Genomic DNA, 23,238 nt, shown 5'->3' with positions numbered 1-23,238 from the left:
ATTTCTAAATGGACATTGAACGCATGAACAGTATGTCACTACTTTTTTTTTAATTTCTGTTTTTTCACTACTTATCTTAATTTAACTATTTAATATACATATAAACTTACTATAATTCTGTGTTTTTGTTTATTCATCATGTATTGCATTGTACTGTTGCCACAAAATTAACAAATTTCACGACATATGCCACCTGATTCTGATCTTTCTGCAGCTTTTTCCAATCTGGTGCAATGACCCCAAATGTCAATAGCAAAACAAGCCCCTTTCCCAGCCTCCCAACGATTTTTGTTTAGCTGATGGAGTGGAGTCTCCATGTCCCATGGCATGTTCAGCTCTCCCTGCCTGAATATCCTTCCAGCCTTTCCCGGCCAACATTTTCTCCCACGATGCTTCAGTCAGCATAGCATCAGCTTGTCTCCAGGGCTACAAAGTCTCAGAAACTCGAAGGCATGCTCGTCTTTTAGGCCGCATCTCGGGATTTCAAAAAATGGCCAGCTGGTGAGCCCGGGATTGAGTTCCATCACTGTAAAGAACTGAAGCTTGAGTGTAGATCTAGATCAGTCTCCAACAGAACCTCATCCATCTTGAAAAGGAGAAAGAGACATAAAAGGTAGAAATTAAACTGTTTCCAGAGATGAGCTGGAAGAAGTCATTGTTGAACACCATCATAGCTCTGCCCCAAATATACTCAAAGACTTGGTCTCCACAGCCATTCTGAGCATGATTTCACAATTCGTGTTTCCAAAACTGTCAGCCATAACATTTCTCTGCATTAGATTTGTGTACTTTGCCTGTGGTGCTCTACCTGTAGCATTCTACATGTAGTACTCTGCCTGTAATACTCCACCTGTAGTACTCTGTCTGTAATACTCCACCACTGGTGCTCTGCCTGTAATACTCCACCTGTAGTACTCTGTCTGTAATACTCCACCACTGGTGCTCTGTCTGTAATACTCCACCTGTACTACTCTGCCTGTAATACTCCACCTGTAGTACTCTGCCTGTAATACTCCACCTGTAGTACTCTGACTGTAATACTCCACTAGTGGTGCTCTGCCTGAGGTGCTCCGCCTGTCTACTCTGCCTGTATACAGAAGTGTGGATTTAAGATAAAATTGCACTCTCACTCTTGTAGTTGTGAAATGATTGTGTTTTTACTGTGGTTATCCCAGCCTCCAGCATTCTCTACAACTTCAAAGAGAGGCGACGGAACAGTATTAACCGAAACTTTGTTGGTGACTATCTCGGCATCGAAGACAGACCAGAGCTACGACAGTTTCTCCACAAGAGGGAACGGATAGATTTTGCAGACTCTGTCACGAAGTTTGATCGAAGATTTAAGGTAGGAATTGCTAACTGCAGCTCTCAGTAGAGGACAGGAGGAAAACGACCATGTGTCCCCTGTCACTTCGTTCATTGTCTGACTCAGCAAAAATTCACCATCTTTGATATTAATTCATAATTAATTGATATTAATTCATTTATATTTATCATTATTATTGTTATGAGCAGAGAGACAACATCTGCCGGAAGTAAATTCCTTGTATGTGCATAGGCACTGGCGATTAAAGTCTGATTCTGATTCTGATAATTCATTCACTGTTTTTCTCAGGGAATAAAGCGAGATCTCATCTTGTCTCCAAAGTACATTTATCTAATTGGTCGAGAAAAGATTAAGAAGGGTCCAGAAAAGGGCCAGATCAAGGAGGTCATGAAGAGGAAGGTTGATATTCAGAACATCACCGGTGTGTCAATGAGGTGCGGTAATCTCACCTTGTGGTTACCTATTTACCATCTCACCAGGGCCTCTGGAACATCCCTAGCTCGGGTATTTACTGCTAGGCAGCCAGCAGCCCTGGCACACCTACCTCACATGCCACATGTCAAGGAAATAGTTTTCCTCCGGAACCGTCCCCGGGGAGTTGTTAAAGGCAGCGAGCAGTTATCCCATTCCTTTCCTACCACACTGCCAATGTTCATAACCACACTTCCTCCCCACCTTCACAGAATATTACAGCACAGAAACAGGCCCTTTGGCCCATCTAGTCCATGACAAACTATTAATCTGCCTAATCCCATCTACCTGCATCCAGACCATAGCCTTCCATATCCCTCACATTCATGTACCTATCTAAAATCCTCTTAAACGTAGAAATCAAACCCACATTCTCAACTTGCACTGGCAGCTCCTTTCACACTCTCACCAACCTCTAAGAGAAGAAGTGCCCTTCATATTCTGCTTATGTCACCTTTCATCCTTAACCCATGACCTCTAGTTCTAGTTGTACCCAGCCTCAGTGGAAAAAGCCTGTTTGCATTTACCCAATCTGTACACTCATAATTTTGCACACCTCTAGCAAACCTTCCCTCATTCTCCTATGCTCCTGGGACATGTGGAATGATTCCATGTGTTGGGACCATGACGTGTGGAATGATTCCGAGTGTTGGACGATGACGTGTGGAATGATTCCGTGCGTTGGGACGATGACGTGTGGACTGATTCCGTGCGTTTGGACAATGACGTGTGGACTGATTCCGTGCGTTTGGACGATGACGTGTGGACTGATTCCGTGCGTTTGGACGATGATGTGTGGACTGATTCCGTACTTTGGGACCATGACGTGTGGACTGATTCCATTTGTTTGTTGGTTTTACTTTAGTACCAGACAAGATGATTTCATTGTCCTGCATGAACCAGAGTACGACAGCCTCCTGGAGTCCATTTTCAAGACTGAATTCGTTAGTCTTCTATGCAAAAGAATTGAAGAACTCACACATCAAAAATTAAAGCTCAACTTTTCTGACTCGTAAGAACACATTCTGTTTACATTCCTTTCTCTGCTTGAGATAAATATTGGGATACAATACAACCTGTTACAAAGCAATGAGCTCCTAGAGCTCCTGTTGTGATTTTCCTTCAATGTCAATCAACAAAATTAGACATAATTATTTTGCCTTTAGTTTGTTTTTTCTCTCACATTAAGTCTGTGAGAGTGAATTTTTAAGATTCAGATTCATTTATTCATAAAGGTTTATGAAATTACGAGGGGCACAGATAGAGGAGATAGTTTCTCCCCATAGTGGCACAGTGTGGAACTAGAGGGAACAGGTCTACGAGGAGCTGGAGGAGGTTTGAAGGGGATCTGAGGGGAAATTTTTCACAATAAGAGTAGCTGGTATTTGGAATGACACAGGTGACACAAGATTCCTTGATTGTGAAGTTGGCGAGCAATGGGTTTTGAATTTTAAGATTCTGCTTTGGCCGCTAGCTGTAAAATGCCCCAGATCTGATCCTACTGGTCTTCAGTGCAGATATACTTGAGGACCATAGCTAAAATGGCAGCATGGTAGTGTTGCAGTTGGTACATCACTTTACACGTGTGCTCACCGTTTGCGGTTCAATTCACGGTGTTCTCTCGCAGGCGTCTGTACGTTCTTCCTTTGAGCAAGTAGGTTTCCTCTGGTTGGTCTGGTTTCTTCCCACAATCCAAAAAGGTTAGGGTGGGTAAATATGGGTACAGTATGTCGGCACCAGAAGCATGGCGATACTTGTGAGCTACCTCAGCACAATCCTCAGACCGTGGTGGTCATTGTCGCTGTGTGTTTTGAAGTACACATGACAAATAAAGCTAATCTAATCTAAATGTAAATCTCATGAAATTGATTGCAAATTAATGATTTCATTGGTTAGGTGACAGGAAAGAAAGAATAAAGAGACTGAGGTCTGTGACACAATCACTAGTGCACAGTACAGGCCCTTCAGCCCTCGATGTTGTGTCGACCCATATATTCCTTTAAAAAAAGTACTAAACCCACACTACTCCGTAATGCTCTATTTTTCTTTCATCCATGTGCCTGTCCAAGGGACTCTTAAATACCCCTAATGTAGCCTCCAACACCATCTCTGGCAAGTCATTCTGGGCACTCACAACCCTCTGTGTAAAAAAACTTACCCCTGATGTCTCCCCTAAACTTCCCTCCCTTAACTTTGTACATATGCCCTCTGGTGTTTGCTATTGGTGCCCTGGGAAACAGGTACTGACTATCCACCCTATCTATGCCTCTCATAATCTTGTAGACCTCTATCAAATCTCCCCTCATCCTTCTATGCTCCAAAGAGAAAAGACCCAGCTCTACTAACCTTGCCTCATAAGACTTGTTTTCCAATCCAGGCAACATCCTGGTAAATCTCCTCTGCACTCTCTCCATAGCTTCCACATCCTTCCTATAATGAGGTGACCAGAATTGAACACAATACTCTTAAGTGCGGTCTCACCAGAGATTTGTAGAGTTGCAACATGACCTCTCTACTCTTGAACTCAATCCCCCTGTTAATGAAGCCTAGCATCCCATAGGCCTTCTTAACTACTCTACCAACCTGTGCAGCGACCTTGAGGGATGTATGGGTTTGAACCCCAAGGTCCCTTTGTTCATCCACACTCTTAAGTAACTGACCATTAACCCTGTACTCAGTCTTCTGGTTTGTCTTTCCAAAATGCATCACCTCACACTTATCCAGATTGAACTCCATCTGCCATTTTTCTGCCCAATTCTGCAGCCTGTCTATATCCTCTTGTAACCTTCGACAACCTGCAGCTCCATCCACAACTCCTCCAATCTTCGTGTCATCCACAAACTTACTCACCCATCCTTCCGCCTCTACATCCAGGTCATTTATAAAAATCACAAATAGCAGGGGTCCCAAGACAGATCCTTGCAGTACTCCACTAGTCACCGACCTCCAGGCAGAATACTTTCCTTCCACTACTACCCTCTGCTTTCTTCCTGTGAGCAAATTTTTTATCCAAACAGCCAAGGTTCCACTGATCCCAAGCCTCATGACTTTCTGGATGAGTCTCTCGTGGGGGACCTTGTCAACCCTTGGGTGTGAACCACATAATGGACAACCCTGGCATACTCCCTGTTGAGGTTCCACCACAGCAGGTGACAGAGTCCAAGAAAACAGCTCTACTCCCTCTCCCTGTGTCACAACCCAATCCCAAACTGAGCTCTGGCCACTTCTTAGCGATAAGATGTGCAAAGTGAGCAATATGCTCTCTTCATCTACTTATAGACAGAATATCAATCAGCTGAAAAGAGCACAGAGAAAATTTACAAGGATGCTGCCAGGACTTGATGACCTGAGTTATAGGGAAAGGCTGAATAGATTAGGGCTTTATTCCCTGGGTCATTGAAGAATGAGCGGAGATTTGATAGAAATGTACAAAATTATGAGGGATATAGTTAGGGTAAATGTAAGTAGGCTTTTTCCGCTGAGGTTGAGTGAGACTACAACTAGAGGTCATGGGTTGAGGGTGAAAGGTGAAATGTTTAAGGAGACCATGATGGGGAACTTCTTCACTCGGAGGATGGTGTGAAATGAGTTGCCAGCAGAAGTGGTGGATGTAGGTTAGATTTCAACATTGAGGAGAAATTTGGGTAAGTACATGGATGGAGGGGGAATAGAGGACGATGGTCTGGGTGCAGGTATAGGGGACTAGGCAGAAGCTCAGGTTGGCATGGACTAGATGGGCCAAAGGGCCTGTTTCTGTGCTGTAGCGTCTGGTCCTTTGACCCTGAATGTTGCCAGATTTGAGGGCTGCTTCACTATTCAGTACATGCTCTCCTTGCTTACGTAGCTTTATGTGTTTGTACTGAACAGCATCCAGTTCAAAATCAAGAAGGAAGGCTGGGGTGGAGGCGGCACTCGAAGCCTCGTCTTCAGCAGGGGCCAAGGAGAGCAGGTGGTGCTAAAACCTGCCGGGAAAACACTCAATATTAGCATTGGAGATGGATTACCCAAGAATTCCAGTAAGTTCCTGTGGATCTCCTTTGTCGGCGTCCTGTCATCACCTTGCTCCCACATTCCCAAGACATACGGGTCAGTAGATTAATCGGTCTCAGGGGCATAATTGGGTGGCCCAGGCTCAGTAGGACAGAAGGGCCTGTTACTGGACTGCATTTCTCCATGAATAAAAGAACGCAAGGTTTTAAGTCTGCACTCTTGGCTGGATCTCCCTTCTGCAGGCTGGAAGAGACGGTATGCCACATGAACAAGCAGTCTGTGAGGCTGCAGCCCCCATTCACCGTGGTACTGTGGTGCGACAGTCACGTAGCAGCTAGCGTGGTGCGATGACAGCTCAGGGTGTTCCGGAATTCAGAGTTCAGTTCCAGCACTGTCTGGATGGAATTTGTACGTTTTCCCCGTGACCGTGTGGGTTTCCTCTGGGTGCTCTGGTTTCCTCCCACAGCCCACAGACATAACAGTTGGTAGGTTAATTGGTCATTGTAAATTGTCCTGTGATTATGGTAGCGTTAAATTGAGTCTGTTCTGCATTCTATCTCTAAAGGAATAAAATAAAAATTCACACATCTGAAGGGGCCACTCCTCGCCTTCTGATTTTATGTCGTATTTCATCACAGAATGCAGAGAGGGGTCAGAACAGAGAGAAGAGAGAATGTCCTGGCAAATGTGCTCCCGGGGGTGGCAAAGCTAACAGCCTGCAGTTGGGCAGCTGAGGGCTCCGCCCAACTTGACTGCCGGGCAATCTTCCGGAGATATGTTCATGTCTGGGTATCCCTAAGAAAAGGGCACATGGGCTCCGTGGGAACCACCAAGGTGTTCAGGCACTGTTGGGCACCGCAGGAACTCCGTTCCATCCCAGCTGCGGATGGGAATATTTGAATCCAGTTGCTGTTTGATTATTGTTATCAAAGTTCAAAGTAAATTTATTATCAAAGTACAAACGATATGTCACTATATATGACCATGAGATTTGTTTTCTTGCAGGCATTTACAGGAAGATAAAGAAATATAATTTATGAAAATTATACATAAAGACTGACAAGTAACCAATGTGCAAAAGAAGACAAATAAATACTAATTATAATTAACATTATAAATAAATAGATCAATAGATGGGAGGATAGTTAAGTGAATAAATAGATGTTTGTAAGGTCTTGTAGTATTGTGATATTTATAGTTAACAACTTTTTTGTTAAAAAAGTATTTACTTCTCTCACTGAACAGAGCCAACAAAGAAAGGAGCTCCAGAGAAAAGAGGGTTGAAGAAACATTCTCCTGCCAGATCTGCTCCCCCAGCACCAACAGGTAAACAGTCTCGGATTCACGGTTATCACACGGACACTCACCCGTACACCTGCTCATTAATGTAAATATCTAATCAGCCAATCATGAGGCAGCATCTCAATCCATAAAAGCATGCAGACATGGTCAAGAGGTTCAGTTGTTGTTCAGACCAAACAGCAGATTGGGGAAGAAATGTGATCTAAGTGACTTTGACTGTGGAATGATTGCTGGTGCCAGACGACTATCTCAGAAGCTACTGATCTCCTGGGATTTTCGTGTACAGACTCTGGAGTTTACAGGGAATGGTGCGAAAAACAAAAACATCCAGTGAGCGGCAGTTCCACTGGCAAAAATGCCTTGTTAATGAGAGGTTAGAGGAGATGGCCAGACACGTTGAACCTTGAAGTGGATGGACTACAGCAGCAGAAGACCATGAACATACAGTCAGTGGCCACTTTATTAGATACAGGGGATATCAAATAAAGTGGCCAGACAGCGTACGTTGAAACATACAGTGAAATGAATCGTTTGCGATGTTGACCAACACAACATAAGCATGTGCCGGGGCAGCCCACATGTGTCACCACACATTCCAGCACCAACAGAACATGTCCACCATGTTTAGCAAAACAACACAAACAACAACAGAAAAACAAGCCCCTTTTTTACACACACACACACACACACACACACACACACACACACACACACACACACACACACACACACACACACACACACACACACACACACACACACACACACACACACACACACACACACACACACACACACACACACACACACACACACACACACACACACACACACACACACACACACACACCGCCCCCCTTTTTTTGGGCCTCCAGGTTTTAACAATGGACTCAGGGACATCTCACCTCTGACCTCCAAACACACTGACTTTGGCCTCTGACCTCTCTGGATCATTGACTGACGTAGATAAAGAGCTACCTCATGGTGATGGGTGAAGTCCATCAATCATTTCTCCTCATGTTAGACCATAAGAACATAAGACAGAGGAGCAGAATTAGGCCCATTGAATCTGCTCTGCCATCCATCACGGCTGATTTATTATCCCTCTCAACCCCATTCTCCTGCTGTCTCCCCTTGACTTTTAATGCCCTGACTAATCAAGAACCTATCAACCTCCCCTTTAAATATACCCAGTGACTTGGCCTCCTTAATGATGGATGCTGTGTTTTTGAGGCACTGCCTTTTGAAAGTGTCCTGGATGATTGGGGGGACTAGTCTCTGTGATGGAGATGGTGAGGCAGGGTGTCAGTGAGGGGAAGGTTCTTACTGCCAGGTTGAAGGTGATCAAGTTCAAGTTTATTATCATCTGACTGTAAATGTATACCACCAAATGAAACCACGTTCCTCCGGACCACAGTCCACCCTCACAGCATACAGCACATAAACCAAAATATTACCATCAATAAGTTAATGAAATATAATTTTTCAAATCCCTTGCCCACCCAAGCTCTCAATCTCTGGGCAGAGTGCATGATCTCCTCTCCTTGTCACACCCACCCCCCTCACAGCTCTGTACCGGAGAATTTCATGGGAAAGGGCAGCACTCAACTTGCATCAGAACCTGACTGGGAAGTCAGGGCAGATGTCCAGTGAACGTAATGGACAGAACAGATCGCAGGCTCACAGAGAAACAAACCAGAGATCCAGGGCAGGCCAGCCCGAGGACTCGTGCCTCGGACTGACACAAGTTCAGCTTCAGTTTATCATCATTCAACCATTCACACGTGTACCTCCAATCGCAATGTTCCTCTGGACCGAGGTGCAAACACAGTACATATAACTCACACACACACAACTCAAGAAGTATTCCAGAAGATTGGCATTTAGCTCAAGCTGCTAAATATCTAGCAGCGTCCTGCAATCATACGAATGACGTAAAGGATGATCAATTATACCGTTAGTTGGAGTTGGCGTGGCCGCTGCAACAGTGCACGCCACCATCTTGATGGGTGATTATAGTTTACAAGGGTTGTAACAGGCTTTGTGGGAGCAGTCATCATAAGTGGAAGGGGAATTTCTGACATTCCTGACATGTCAGTCTTGATGAAAAATCTCCAACTGAAACGTCAACTGTACTTTTTTCCATAGATGCTGCTGAGTTTCTCCAGCACTTTGTGTGCATTGCCATGATTTCCAGCATCTGCAGATCAGTCCTGACGAAGGATCTCGGCCCGAAACGTCAACAGTGCTTCCCCCTATAGATGCTGCCTATCTGCTGTGTTCTACCAGCATTTTGTGTGTGTTGTTATCTGCAGATTTTCCCTTGTTTGTGATTTCTGACATTCCCTGTTTCTCTTCCTGAAGGACAGTATGGAAATGGTGTTCCACGATCCTCACAGGGTTATCACATGAAGCAGGAACAAATGTACTCCACACCTATGAAAGGCATGGCAAAGTCTGGCAGCATTTCCGAGAAGCCCTCGCTGCCAAAACAGGGTGCTACGACTAAAGCAAGGAAGTCCACAAATAGCAATGTGAACATGGAGTTTATGAGAGTTCCCGATGAAGGCATCGCAGGGTGAGTCATGATAACTGCAGTCCACCCACCTCCGCTAGTTCCACGTGTTTACTCTCTGCCGTTACTGCCACTTCCCTTTCGGAATCAGGGCCAATGGCTTTAGGGCCTGGCCTGGGTCAGCCCCACGTGATCCTGAGAGAAAGCAGCACAGCTGGAGCACCCTCCTGCAGACAAGATCCGTCTCTCACTGTGGCACATTGGATCAAGGCATTGGGATCTGAGTAAACTTTTAAAAGTATATTTGCACAGATTTGAAAATATCCACAGGTGCAGGTACTGAGGAAGATGTATTGAGCATGGAAGAATTAGTTTTAACGTCAGGTCAGGAAATGGACTGTTCACCAGTTATTGTAGAAACTGACAGTGAAAGTGTGAAGTTGAGAGCAAGGATACAGGGCAGTGGAGATTGAGGGGGGATCTTATTGAAACATATAAAATTCTAAAGGGATTGGACAGGCTAGATGCAGGAAGATTGTTTCCGATGTTGGAGAAGTCCAGAATGAGGGGTCACAGTTTAAGGATAAAGGGGAAGCCTTTTAGGACCGAGATGAGGAAAAACTTCTTCACACAGGGAGTGGTGAATCTGTGGAATTCTCTGCCACAGGAAACAGTTGAAGCCGGTTCATTGGCTATAATTAAGAGGAAGTTAGATATGGCCCTTGTGGCTAAAGGGATCAGGGGTACGGAGAGAAAGCAGGTACAGGGTTCTGAGTTAGATGATCAGCCATGATCATACTGAATGGCGGTGCAGGCTTGAAGGGCCGAATGGCCTACTCCTGCACCTATTTTCTATGTTTCTATGGAGGCAGCCTGACTACCTGCAGGAGTCCAATACATTCATAGAACAAGAGAGCACAGGATACTACAGCACTGGGCAGGCCCTTTTAACCTACTGCATGATCAATCTGACCCTTCCTTCCCACACAGCCCTCCATTTTTCTTCATCCATATGACTCTCTCTTAAATGTCCCTAATGTATCTGCCATTACCGCCATCTCTGGAAGCACATTCCACCCACCCACCACTGTGTGTTAAAAAAAACATACCTCTATTGTTAGAGTAAGAGGCCATTCAGCCAATCTAGCTCATGAAGAATTATTAATCTTAGTCCCATAGCCCTCCATACCCCTCCCATATACCGATCCAAATTCCTCTTAAATGTTGCAATCAAACCTGCATCCACCACACCACTTCTGCTGGCAGCTCATTCCACACTTTCATCAATGTCTGAGTCAGGAAGTTCCCCTTTCATATTCCCCTTAAACATTTCACCTTTCACCCATAACCCATGACCTCGACTTCTAGTCTCACTCAACCTTGGTGGAAGAAGCCTGCTGGCATTAACCCTATCTGTACCCCTCACATACAGCACCTGATACTTTCCTCCCAACACCTGAAGGTTCTGCTGGCTTTTTTCTCTTTCTCTCTCTCTCTCACTCTCACTCTCACTCTCTCATATTAACCTGCCGCTGACCAATGTTCTGCTCCAGGGATGGGTCTAGTGGAGCAAGCCATTGTTTGGGAGAGGTACGTTTTGTGGAGGGGCAACCTCAGGGAATCGTGCAGAGGAATTTTATCGACCCTTTCGTTGAAAGTAGAGTCACAAGAAAACAGGGTGGTGAAAATGGTGTTCAGCACACTGCCACTCATCAGACATGGCACTCTCTGTAGGATTTGGGACATTGCCTTCTTGGTGAGAGTTCACTTGGTGTACCTACTCCAGGCAAGATGCTGCTTGAACTGCAAAGTGTGCTGAAGAGATGTATGGGGATGTTGCTGCGATGAGAGGATCTGAGTTACAGGGAGACGTTCGCCAGACTGGGTCTTTCTTCCTTTGAACATCGGAGAATGATTCGCAACTTTCTAGAAATGCTTAAAAGCCTGACAGGCATGGACAATGTGGTGGAAAACAGTTTTTTTCCCCCCAGGCAAGAGAATTCCAGAATGAGAGGGGAACTGTTACCTTGTAGAAGGTGCTGACCATATGGAAGGAGCTGCCAAAACAAGTTTCTCACATTACGTTCCATCTGCCAAAGTCTTCCCACTCACTTTTCACATCTCAGTCCAGTTACAGTCCTTCTCTCTCCCCCTCACACCCTGTCAATGTGACGTTTTCAGCACACAAGCAAAGACAGACAAACAACCAATGTACAATAGAAGACAAACGGTGCAAATACAAAGAAAATAATATTGAGAATGTGAGTTGTAGAGTCAGTGAAAGTGAATGCAGAGCTTGTGGAATCAGTTCAGAGGTGAGAAAGAACCCCCATCCCACCAACCAAAAGGTCCTAGAGAGTGAACCGAGAGTGTGAAGGAATTGGGAGTAAGGTTAAAGGGAATTTCAGTCAATCAGAAAGTGTGAGGGGGGCTGGAACTCACCAGAAAAGGAGACAGAACCAGCCAATCTCATCAATATTACAAAGTGCTGATTGAGCACTGAAGATGACATAATCTGCAAGGCTGTGTGCCGTCAGCTAAGCCTTGGGAGAACAGGAATCACTCTCTTTTGGCAGTTGTAGACACAGTGGTCAAATCGCCACCTTGCTTACATAGAACATACAACAATCCAGCACAATACAGGCCCTTTGGCCCACATGTTGTACTGACCTTTTAACCAGCTCCAGCATTAATCTAACTCTTTCCTCTCACATCTTCTTCATTTTCTTATGTCCATCATCCCTGTTGAGGTGTACAGTAGCTCGCCAGAGTTCCCTCTCCTGGGCCACTCTTTCATCTCATTTTTTAAACTGCAGTGCATTTGTGGTTTTTAAATGACAATAAACTGAATCTGAAATTGTCCCCAGGTGTAGCCCATCTTCTAGGATCCTTCCTGTGCCGGTGATGAGATCTTTGGAGCCTCTGTTGGTGTTTCTGTAGCTCTGGGCATTTACAGGATTGGTTTACTAGCCCCATGCCCAACCCTCCTCCTTTTGCAGCTAGGCTTGGGATCGTTCATGATGGAGTTTCCCTCCCACATAGCCCTTCATTTTTCCATCATCCATTTGATTATCCAAGAGTCTCTTAAATGTATCTGTCTCTACCACCAACCCTGGTAACATGTTCCATGCACCTACCACTCGTTGTAAAGCATTGCACTGTTACTTGGATGTGGTGAATTAGTTTTGGACAAGAGATCAGGCATCTGAAAACCTTTCTTGCAGGGTCCAGAGAAGACGGAGTGTATCACGAAGAGCTCCGCCAGCAGTGGGACATCCAAAACCACAGCCACGAACTCCCAAGTGTCGGGCCCTCTATCAGTATAACGGTCAGGATGTGGATGAACTCAGCTTTAACGTTAATGATGTCATTGATGTACTTCTGGAAGGTAAGGGTTTCATAGCTGATGAGGCTGTTAATAAATACAGTGACCAGTACACTTTGGCCCAGTTAAGTTGCTTCCCCAATTAGTCAAAATTTCACAGAAGTAGTTAAAAAAGTATAAAAAGACAAACTACCATTTAACTGAATAACAAATTATTTATTTAAATGAAACACAGAACAAATCAGAACACTACCAATACTACTACAGTACTGTAAAACTGTGTATTAGTTCCTAATAGTTATTGATAGAGGAATTCATGCTGTGTTCTTTTGATTGACTGTAAATGAACAAAATCAGTGCAGACATCTAGTGTAGATAACGGACTGCCTTCATACAATGCTTTCATTGTATGAAAGGGAAGAAGAACACCATATATTCCATCTAGTTAGCCTCCAATCTGAATTTCTACCACTTTCCCCTCCTCTCTTCTCCCACCCCACGTCTCTATTTTTGCACTCCCCATTCTGCTTTCTCCCTCAACCCTTTTTTTCTTACTCGCTCTGGTGCCCTTCCTCTTTTCTGCCTACTCTCTTTTCCAAACAGATTCCTCCTTCAGCCCTTTATCTCTTCCACCTGCTCACTTCATCCTTCGCCCTCACCTACCACCTGCCAGCTTGTACTTGTTCCCCTCTCCACACCTTCTTATTCTGGTTCCTTCCTCTTTCCTTTCCAGTCCTGAAGATGGGTCTCAGCCAGAAACATTGACTTGTTTAGTCCTCTCCATAGATGCCGCCTGGCCTGCTGCGTTCCACCAGCATTCTGTGTGTGTTACTCTGGTTTTCCAGCATCTGCAAAATCTCTTGTGTTCTTGTAGACAGTCAAAAGGCTTTGGGGAGTTTGAGGACACATTAATTAGTACATTTCAGCATAACTGTTTTGAGAGCTGTGGATCTGGAATGTATAGAGAGAACATGTTTCACAGAGACACCAACTCAAATCTGACAAAATTGTTGAATCTTCCAGATTCATCAGGATGGTGGAAGGGCCGTTTACACGGAAGAGAAGGACTTTTTCCAGGAAACTACGTGGAGAAGATTTGAACCTTTCAGGCTGGATCTCAGGTTGCAACGTTGGTAAAGTCAGAAGCACAAAATTACTGAGCAGTTGATGGTGCAACAGAGCATTCAGATCAATGGGGCTTTATTCAATAAAATCTCTCCTGTCAACTACTATCACAGGAACCTGTCCACTATGAAATTAGATCCTATTCAATTTGTATACCCCATATTTTGCAGACATAGTTGCCTATAGATCCACTAAACCTGGGATCCAGTGAACACAATTCACAATCAATAAACAATAAGGTATCAAAGATCATTTTAAATGAAATCAATAATCTTTGTACAAAATAAATTTGATGATTGACGGGTTTTGTTATTTTGATAAAATGAATGAACAAAATTGTTAAGATTTGGTAAGTTATTTGCTTTACCAAAGGAAAACAATTAAGCATTTCATTCTTATTCCTTCAATGGCTGTTGTTGTTTTGCTGAACATTGTGGACATGCTCTGTTGGGGCAGGAACGTGTGGCAACACTTACGGGCTGCAGTCCTTGAGGTGTGGTTTATACCCACTGCGCTGAGAGAATCCCAGGACTTTGACCCAATGACAGTGCAGGAACAGCAATCTATTGGCAAGTCAGGATGATGAGTGGCTTAGAGGGTAACTTCCAGGGGGTGGTGGTCCTCGTGCTTTTTCTGCCAGCTAGTAGAGGTGGTAGGTTTGGATGGTGCTAGCTAAGGGTACTGTTGAGTGAGGAGAGATGGTATGAATACTGCTACTGTGTGTTGCTGGTGAAGTGAGGGAATATATGTGGATAGATGCTTAATCAAGTGGGCTTCTGTGTCCCATATGGTGTCAAGTTTCTTGAGTGTCATTGAAGCCGCACTACCTCTGGCTGGTGGAGAATGTGCCATCACACTCCTGTCGAGAATGATAAGACCACAAGACACAGGAGCAGAATTAGGCCATTCAGCCCATCGAGTCAGCTCCAGCATTCCACAAAGGTCGATTTATTACCCCTATTAACCCCATTCTCCTGCCCTCTCCCCATAACCTTTGATACCCTGATCAATCAAGAACCTATCAACCTCTGCTTTAAATATACTCAGAAATTTGGTCTCCATAGCCATCTGTGGTAATAAATTCCACAGATTCACCACTCACTGGCTAAAGAAATTTTTCCTCAAATCTGTTCTAAATGGACATCCCTCTATTCTGAGACTGTGCCCTCTGGTCCTAGACTCCCCCACTATAGGAAACATCCTCTCCATGCCCACTCTATCTAGGATTAGTGTTCAATGAGGATCCCCTCATTCTTCTAAACTCCAGAGAGCACAGGCACAGGGCCATCTAATGCTTCTCATACATTAACCCTTTCATTCCCGGAATCATTCCTGTGAACCTCCTCTGGACCCTCTCCAATGCCAGTAGAACCTTTCTCAGATAAGGGGTGTAAAATGATTGGATTTAGATGAGTTACTCTCACAGGATTTCCAGCCTCTGAAGTGTTCTGCATTCCACATTGCGTTTGCGGTGACTGCAGTTCAGTGAACTGGCTGAAGAATGGCATCTCCTGCTGAGGCCTCCAGAGGAGGCTGAGATGGGCCACACACTTGGTATCTCTGCTGGAACTTCTAGCAGAGGCTTTGGCTTCCTTGTTACACAGATGGATTGGGCTGTGACGTTAACGCATATGAATGGAGCCTGCTCCTCCAAGTTGTGTCATTGTCCAATTGGATGTGGCTTGACGAGATGTGATCTGTCGGATCACTTGGCTTTGCCAGTCCATGCTACTGAGTAGCACAGTGAGAAGCTCTCAGTTTGTCTAGAGTGTATGTACAGTCTGAGGTGTGCAATCTTGGGCACTTATTGGCCTGGATTGGAGGGCATGTCCTATAGCTAGAAGTTGGATAAACTTGGGGTTATTTCCTCTGGGTATAGGAGCCTGAGGAAAAATCTGATAGAGATTTATAACATTATGAGATGCAAAGGTAGAGTAGACAGACAATATCCCTTTTTCCCAGGATTGAAAAGTATAATACCAGAAGGCATGCTTTTGGTGAGAGGTGATAATTCAAAGTAAGAGGCTAGTCATTTTACACAGAGAGTGGTGAAATACGTTGCCCAGCATAGTGGTAGAGGCAGAAACATCAGAGGCTTTTAAGAGACATTTAGATAGGCATATGAATGTGAGGTAAATGTGAAGATATGGACGGTGTAGACAGAAGAGATTAGTTTAGTTGGCTGTTTGATTACTAATTTAGTTGGTTCACTTTGAGCCTGTTCATGTGCTGTATGGTTCCATATTCTATGTGCTATATTGAAGTATCAGCACTTTAGTCTTTTCCTATTTAGTGCCTGAGAAGATGGAACACAAGCTTCAAGCAGAAATATTGATAAGCAATCGTTTCACTTTAAGAGACATCCTCAGGACCTGATTCAGTAAACTGGGTGTGTTATGTGCATCATACATTGCATGTAAACCCTGTCCTTGGGTAGCATGATCTGTAGACAGTGCAGATGATGCTCCACTCTACCTCAGTAACTTCTCCTCACCACACATTGCCTCTGACTGCAAAGGGGTAACACTTATACTAAAAGAAGAATTCTGTCATGGACATGTTCCCTGCTACCATGTCCATCTTTCCTCTGGATAGTCTGAAGCTGAATGAAACCATTCACAACTTCATTCCAAAATCTGCCTCCAGTGCCTCAATAGCATCACTACGAACACTTCATCCCTCCACCAAAGCATCAACTCCACACCCCCTTCCCTTCCTGTATTGATGGAGAGTCTCACCTCAAAACATTGACTGTTCATTCCCCTCCATAGATGCTGCATGACCTGCGCTTTGTGTGTGGAGCATGGACTCACATCTGCCTCAGCTCACTGTTACTGGAACTGCACCTAGATGTGATTTACAGTACCTCAACACCTTTTGTGACAGATTGTCAGATTTGAACCTCTGATTCCCCTGTACCCCCACTGTCTCCCTCCCTGCCCAAACTCCTTTGGTTTAATGGTGATCTGTAATTTCTACAAAACAGGCCGTACGCCGGGTAACACTTAGTTTTTGTCCATATGGCTATCCAATCAATCGATCTCTGTCTTAAATATACCTCAAGACGGCCTCCGCAGATGCCTGTGACAATGAGTTCCACAGATTCACCACTCTGGCTAAAGAAATTCCTCCTCATCTGTTCTAAAAGGACGCCTCTCTATTCTGAGGCTCTGTCCTCTGGTCTTAGACTCTCCCACCATAGGAAACATCCTCTCCACATCCACTCTTAGCAAGGACTTTCACTATTCGACAGGTTTTAGCGAGGTCACCCCTCATTCTTAATTCTAGTGAATTGCTTTTGCTGAAATCTGAGCTGCTCCCCTGCTGTCTTCTGACAATCCAAGTACACACATCAACCAAATATCCTTTGTCTATCCTTCCTATAGCCCATATGTTTTTGGAATGTGGGAAGAAACCAGAGCATCTAGAGGAAATCCACACAGTCATAGAGAGAACATTCTAACAGCTTACAGAGAGCAGGGTGGGGGTGGGGGGTGGAGTTGAACCTGTGATGCTGGCCCTGTAAAGGCCTTACACTAGCCATTACACTGTTGTGATGGTCCAAATGCTAACAACTTCCATGATATTGTAATGGATGCATCAAACGCACTTAAAGCTGATGAGAAAGAACTGAAGCAAAAACAGAAGGGAAACTAGTTATGCCATTCTGTATGTACATCAGACCTTCGTATTTAATATTACAGGAACTCATTGTGTATAGAATGACCATAAGTTGGGTGTCTTAACACGGTGTGACATGTGTGGCTTCTCCGTGTACCAATTTTAATCGTGTTCTGATGCTTGGAATTAAACAAAGGAAATGCCTCCCTATAACTCTGAGCCTGCCTACCTTCAAAGGACTCCTTTAAACTCACCTCTTTGATTAAACAGTTGGTCATTGGCATTAACATCTCCTTACATGGCTGTGTCAGATTTTTGATTGTGCTTCAGAGCTTAAACAGTAATTTATGGGGGTTTTAGCTGGTTCGGCACATTTTGAACCAAAGACCCCGTTCCTGTGTTGTACTGGTCTATGTTCTATGCGTATTTTGCGAAAGTTGGCGGAGGTTTTAAATGGATGCTGCGCGTCCTGCTGACTTCCACCAGCAGACTCTTTGCTGTTCCCACTGTTGCTCTCCTGTTACCACGATCTGGCAGCCTGCCTGCCTGCCTGCCGACCCTTTACGCTTCTTGCACTGGGATCCTGAGTCACTGGTATAGATGTAAATTGAATATAGACCATTACAGTACAGAATCGGCCCTCCTGCAAACAATGTTGTGCTGAGCTTTTTACCAACACTACGATCAATCTAACCCCTCCTTCCTACAGAGCCCTCCATTTTTCTATCATCCATGTGCCTATCTAAGAGTCTGTTAATCATTCCCAATGTATCTGCCATGACCACCACCCCTGGCAGTGAGGCAATTGTTGAGGCTAGAGCACTGCTCACTATGGACCCCATTGGTTGATGATCATCAAATGAACCATTTGTCCCAATTCTCTCCACATCCTCTCCATAACCACTCTATCTTAACCTCTGGTCCTAGACTCCCCCACTATAAGAAACATCCTCTCCACATCCACTCTAACTGTGCCCTCTGGTCCTAAACTCTCCACTATAGGAAACATCCTCTCCACATCCACTCTATCTGTGCCCTCTGGTCCTAGACGCCTCCACTATAGGAAACATCCTCTCCACATCCACTCTAACTGTGCCCTCTGGTCCTAAACTCTCCACTATAGGAAACATCCTCTCCACATCCACTCTATCTGTGCCCTCTGGTCCTAGACGCCTCCACTATAGGAAACATCCTCTCCACATCCACTCTCTCTGTGCCCTCTGGTCCTAGACGCCTCCACTATAGGAAACATCCTCTCCACATCCACTCTAACTGTGCCCTCTGGTCCTAAACTCTCCACTATAGGAAACATCCTCTCCACATCCACTCTCTCTGTGCCCTCTGGTCCTAGACTCCTCCACTATAGGAAACATCCTCTCCACATCCACTCTATCTGTGCCCTCTGGTCCTAGACTCCTCCACTATAAGAAACATCCTTTCCACGTGCATTTCTGTGCAATTCATTGCTTATTTTATTTCTCTTAATGGTAAAGCTCTTTTATAGATCTTATTTGCAAAGTAACTCACAGGTTTAAGGGACTGTAGTGATTATCAATAGAAGTACAATTAGTATTTATATAGCTCCTTTGGTAGTATTACACTTTCGAGGCACTTACTCAGGCTCAGAAGAAGATAGGGAGCACAGAAAGGTGTGTTTGGATGGAGACACAGTATCGCTCATTCATAGTCAATGTAGAAAACAAGAAATAAACTTTCAGGAGTAAAGCATCAACAGCAAAATAGTGAGTGAATATTTGCACTGAAATCCAAAAGAATGTCCAGGTTTGTTTTCCAAGCTTACACTCCAGCTATATATCTGCTTTCTCCGAGGTGTATGCACAATTGTGTGTATGTGATTAAAATTCTGTTCTAACATGCATATTCTACAGTAAAACTGATAATCAGCCACGCTCAGGGGTTATTGGTGTCGGACTGACTGTGAATGTTCCGATTAATTCCCCCACATACATCGAATACAGATTTTAAATATTACAGAATAGTATAACAATTCTTTTCAATTAATGACAGTAAAGAAGAAATTTTAAAGGTGAATTTAAAGGGTGCTTGGGAACAAGGCTCTGTGACTCTATGAAGAGCATAGGGATGTGGGAGATCAGAAAACATCACCTAGAGAGTCAGCTGCTGAATGATCGAGATCTCTGAGCAGATTTTCATAGTTTTACCCCATAACTTAACTTAAGATGAGTTTTATCACATTATAAATCATTCTCTTTAGACTTGATCATAATTCATGATATTTTTCACTTAAACTTATACAGTTCTGCTGTGGTGCTAATTGTTGATTGCTCAATGCTCTTTGCACTATAGTATTCTAAACTGTTGTATTGTCCTGTGTTTTATGTTTGGCACAGAACCACAATCAATAAAGCCATTCTGATTCTGAATTGGAATCATGCGATTAAGACAATGGTTTTAATATTGCCACCTTTGTTCCAAATGAAATTATTAACAACATAATGTTTATTGCACATAATGAATTATTTTAAGATAATTGAATATTGCATCTGAATAACTTGATATCAAACTATATAAAACATGTTCTATGCAATTACTGTGATAAAGTATAAAAAATACTGTTTTATCAACAATATTCTTATTCTGTTGCTTAAAGTTGGAGAAATTGTAACATTTAGTACGTAACGATGAGTAAATATTCACCATGTTTCAATTACTCAACATCCTAACATGAATATTGTAAAATACAGATAATAAAAAGATTGTTTGTTGCGATTAATAATGATTTCATCTGCACACAATTCAACCAGTAAGTAAGTACATCTATCTGCCTATGTGTTTGTCTGTCTGTCCGTCCATCCGTCTGATTTTGGGAAACATGGAATTTCAATGCACATCAAGTTCAAATTCCATTCCTACCTGCATGTGGAGATTGTACCAGAGGTGGTCTGCACCATTTTAAGGAGAGGTGAAGGCCACATTGTTTTGCAAGTTCTTTGTAATTTGGAAGCAGTGGGTACAGGTACCCATACACACTGGGAGAAGTCCAAATATGTCCAGCATTAAAATTCAAGAGGACTAGGAGGAGTGCAGAGATGCAATGTAGCTTCACTGGAGAGGAAGAAAACACCCTCCTCGATGAAAGGATCTCAGAGCCACGGTTCATAAACACAAGAAGTTCTGCAACGGCTGGAAATCCTGAGCATCACAAGGGGCTGGAAGAACTCAGCAAGTCTGGCACCATCTTTTGAAGGGGGTGAACAGTCAATGTTTTGGGCCAACATCCATAATCAGGACTGAGAGTGACAGGCACAGAAGTCTGCAACCTGAGAGCATGAACTTTGATTTATCTAACCTCCAATGATTCCTTCCCCCTCCCCTTCTCTCATTTTGCACTCCCCATTCTGGCTCCCCTCTCTTCTACTCGCCTGCCTATCACCTCACTCTGGTTCCATACCTCCTTCCCTTTCTCCCACAGTCCACTCTCCTCTCCTATCAGATTCCTTTCTTTTCAGCCATTTGCTTTTTCCACTGAACACCTCCCAGCTTCTGACTTCATTTCCTTTCCCCACCCACCAATCTTAAACCATATGACCATAAGATATAGGAACAGAATTAGCCCATTTGGCCCATTTAGTATGCTCCGCCATTTCATAATGGCTGTTCCAATTTTCCTGTCACCCCAATCTCCTGCCTTCTCCGCGTATCCCTTCATTTCCTGATCAATCAAGAATATATCAACCTTTGCCTAAAGACAGCCTCCACAGATGCCTGTGGCAAACAATTCCACAGATTCACCACTCTCTGGCTAAAGAAATTCCTTCTCATCTCCATTCTAAAATGAGGCCCCTCTATTTTGAGGCTATATTCTCAGGTCTTAGACTCTCCCACCACGGGAAACGTGCTCTCCGCATCTACTCAATGCCTTTCACCATACGATAGATTTCAATGAGGTGAACCCCTCATTCTCCAGAATTCTAGTCATCAAACGCTCTTCATATGACAACCTATTCAATCATGGAATCATTTTCGTGAACCTCCTTTAGAGCCTCTCCAGTTTCAGCACATTCTTTCCAAGATAAGGGCCCCAGACTTGCTTACAATCCTCCAAGTGAAGCCTCACTGGAGCTTTATAAAGCCGCAACATTACATCCTTGCTTTTATATTCTCGTCCTCTTGAAATGAATGCTAACATCGCATTTGCCTTCCTCACCACAGACTCAATCTGCAAATTAACCTTTGGGGAATCTTGTACAAGGACTCCCAAGTACCTTTATGTCTCAGTTTTTTGTATTTTCTCTCCACTTAGAAAATAATCAACCCATTTTTTTCTTCTGCCGAAGTGCATGACCATACACACCTGACATTGTATTCCATCTATTTCTTTACCCATTCTCCTAATCTAAGTCCTTCTGTAGCCTCTCTACTTCCTGCCCCTCCACCTATCTTCAGATCATCTACAAACTTTACAACAAAGCCATCAATTCCATCATCTAAATCATTGACACATAATGTAAAAAAAAATCAGTTATAACACAGACCCCTGTAAAACACCACTAGTTACTGGCAGCCAGCCAGAAAGGCTCCCTTTATTTCCACTCTTTACCTCCTGCCAATCAGCCACAGCTTTATCCATGCTGGAATCTTTGGCTCGTTACCATGAGCTCATAACTTGTTAAGCAGCCTCATTTGTAGCACCTTGTCAAAGGCCTTCTGAAAATCAAGTAATCAACTGATTCTCCTTTGTCTAAATTTTAGAATGCATCTCTTTTCAAAACTGTTTCTATGTTGGAAGGACTGTTTGGGACCCTGAATGGTAGTGAGGGAATGGTAGGGGCAGGCATAGCATTTGTTCTGCTTGCAAGGATAAGTGCCAGGAGGGAGTTCAGTGGAGAGGGATGAATTGAATGGACAGGGGAGTCACATTAGGGTGTGATCTCTGCAGAAAGCAGAAAGTGAGGTGGGGGGAGAGCGGAAGATTTGCTTGGTGGTGGGATCCTGCTGGAGATGGCGGAAGTTACGAAGAATTATGTGTTGGATGCAGAGGCTGGTGGGGTAGTAGGTGAGGACAAGAGGAACCCTATCCCCGGTGGGGTGGTGGGAAGATGGGGTGAGGGTAGGTGTGCCCAAAATGGAAGAGGTGCGGTCGAGGGCAGCGTTGATGGTAGAGGAAGGGAAGCCTCTTTTTTTGAATAAGACATCTCAGTTCTGGATTGAAAAGCCTCATCCTGAGAGCAGATGTGGCAGAGATGGAGGAATTGAGAGAAGGAGATGACATTTTTATAATAAACAGGGTGGGAAGAGGTCCAGTCTAGCTGTGAGTGTCAGAGGTTTACAGTAGACATCAGGAGATAAGCTGTCTCCAGAGATAAGAGACAGAGAGATCAAGAAATGGAGGGAAGTGTCAAAAATTGACCAAGTCAGTTTGAGGGCAGGTTGGAAGTTAAAGACAAAGTTATGAACTCTGCATGGTGAGGAAACAGCATCAATGCAATCATTAATGGAGAAGTTGGGAAGTGGTATTAGTGTAGGTTTGTAACATAGATCATTCCACATAGCCGATAAAAAGGCAGGCACAGCTGGAAC

At 44.0% G+C, this 23,238-nt stretch overlaps 1 protein-coding gene across 1 annotated transcript in view; it reads left to right on the top strand.

Moving 5' to 3' along the window:
* Nucleotides 1-20,434, top strand: part of LOC140739704 (unconventional myosin-If-like) — a 156,560-nt gene extending 136,126 nt beyond the window's left edge. Inside the window, exons 21-28 of the mRNA XM_073068126.1 lie at nt 1,176-1,345; nt 1,616-1,761; nt 2,664-2,810; nt 5,666-5,814; nt 7,034-7,114; nt 9,455-9,668; nt 12,830-12,993; nt 13,954-20,434. Of these exons, the coding sequence (XP_072924227.1) occupies nt 1,176-1,345; nt 1,616-1,761; nt 2,664-2,810; nt 5,666-5,814; nt 7,034-7,114; nt 9,455-9,668; nt 12,830-12,993; nt 13,954-14,030 (1,148 nt within the window). The 3' untranslated portion in view covers nt 14,031-20,434. The remainder of the gene's footprint in view (nt 1-1,175; nt 1,346-1,615; nt 1,762-2,663; nt 2,811-5,665; nt 5,815-7,033; nt 7,115-9,454; nt 9,669-12,829; nt 12,994-13,953) is intronic.
* Nucleotides 20,435-23,238: the final 2,804 nt, after the last annotated feature.

The sequence above is a fragment of the Hemitrygon akajei genome, chromosome 16, assembly GCF_048418815.1.
Source record: "Hemitrygon akajei chromosome 16, sHemAka1.3, whole genome shotgun sequence".
NCBI classification, from domain to species: Eukaryota; Metazoa; Chordata; class Chondrichthyes; order Myliobatiformes; family Dasyatidae; genus Hemitrygon; species Hemitrygon akajei.
The sequence above is the reverse complement of the archived record's forward strand: the minus strand, read 5'-3'. Positions and strand labels throughout refer to the sequence as shown.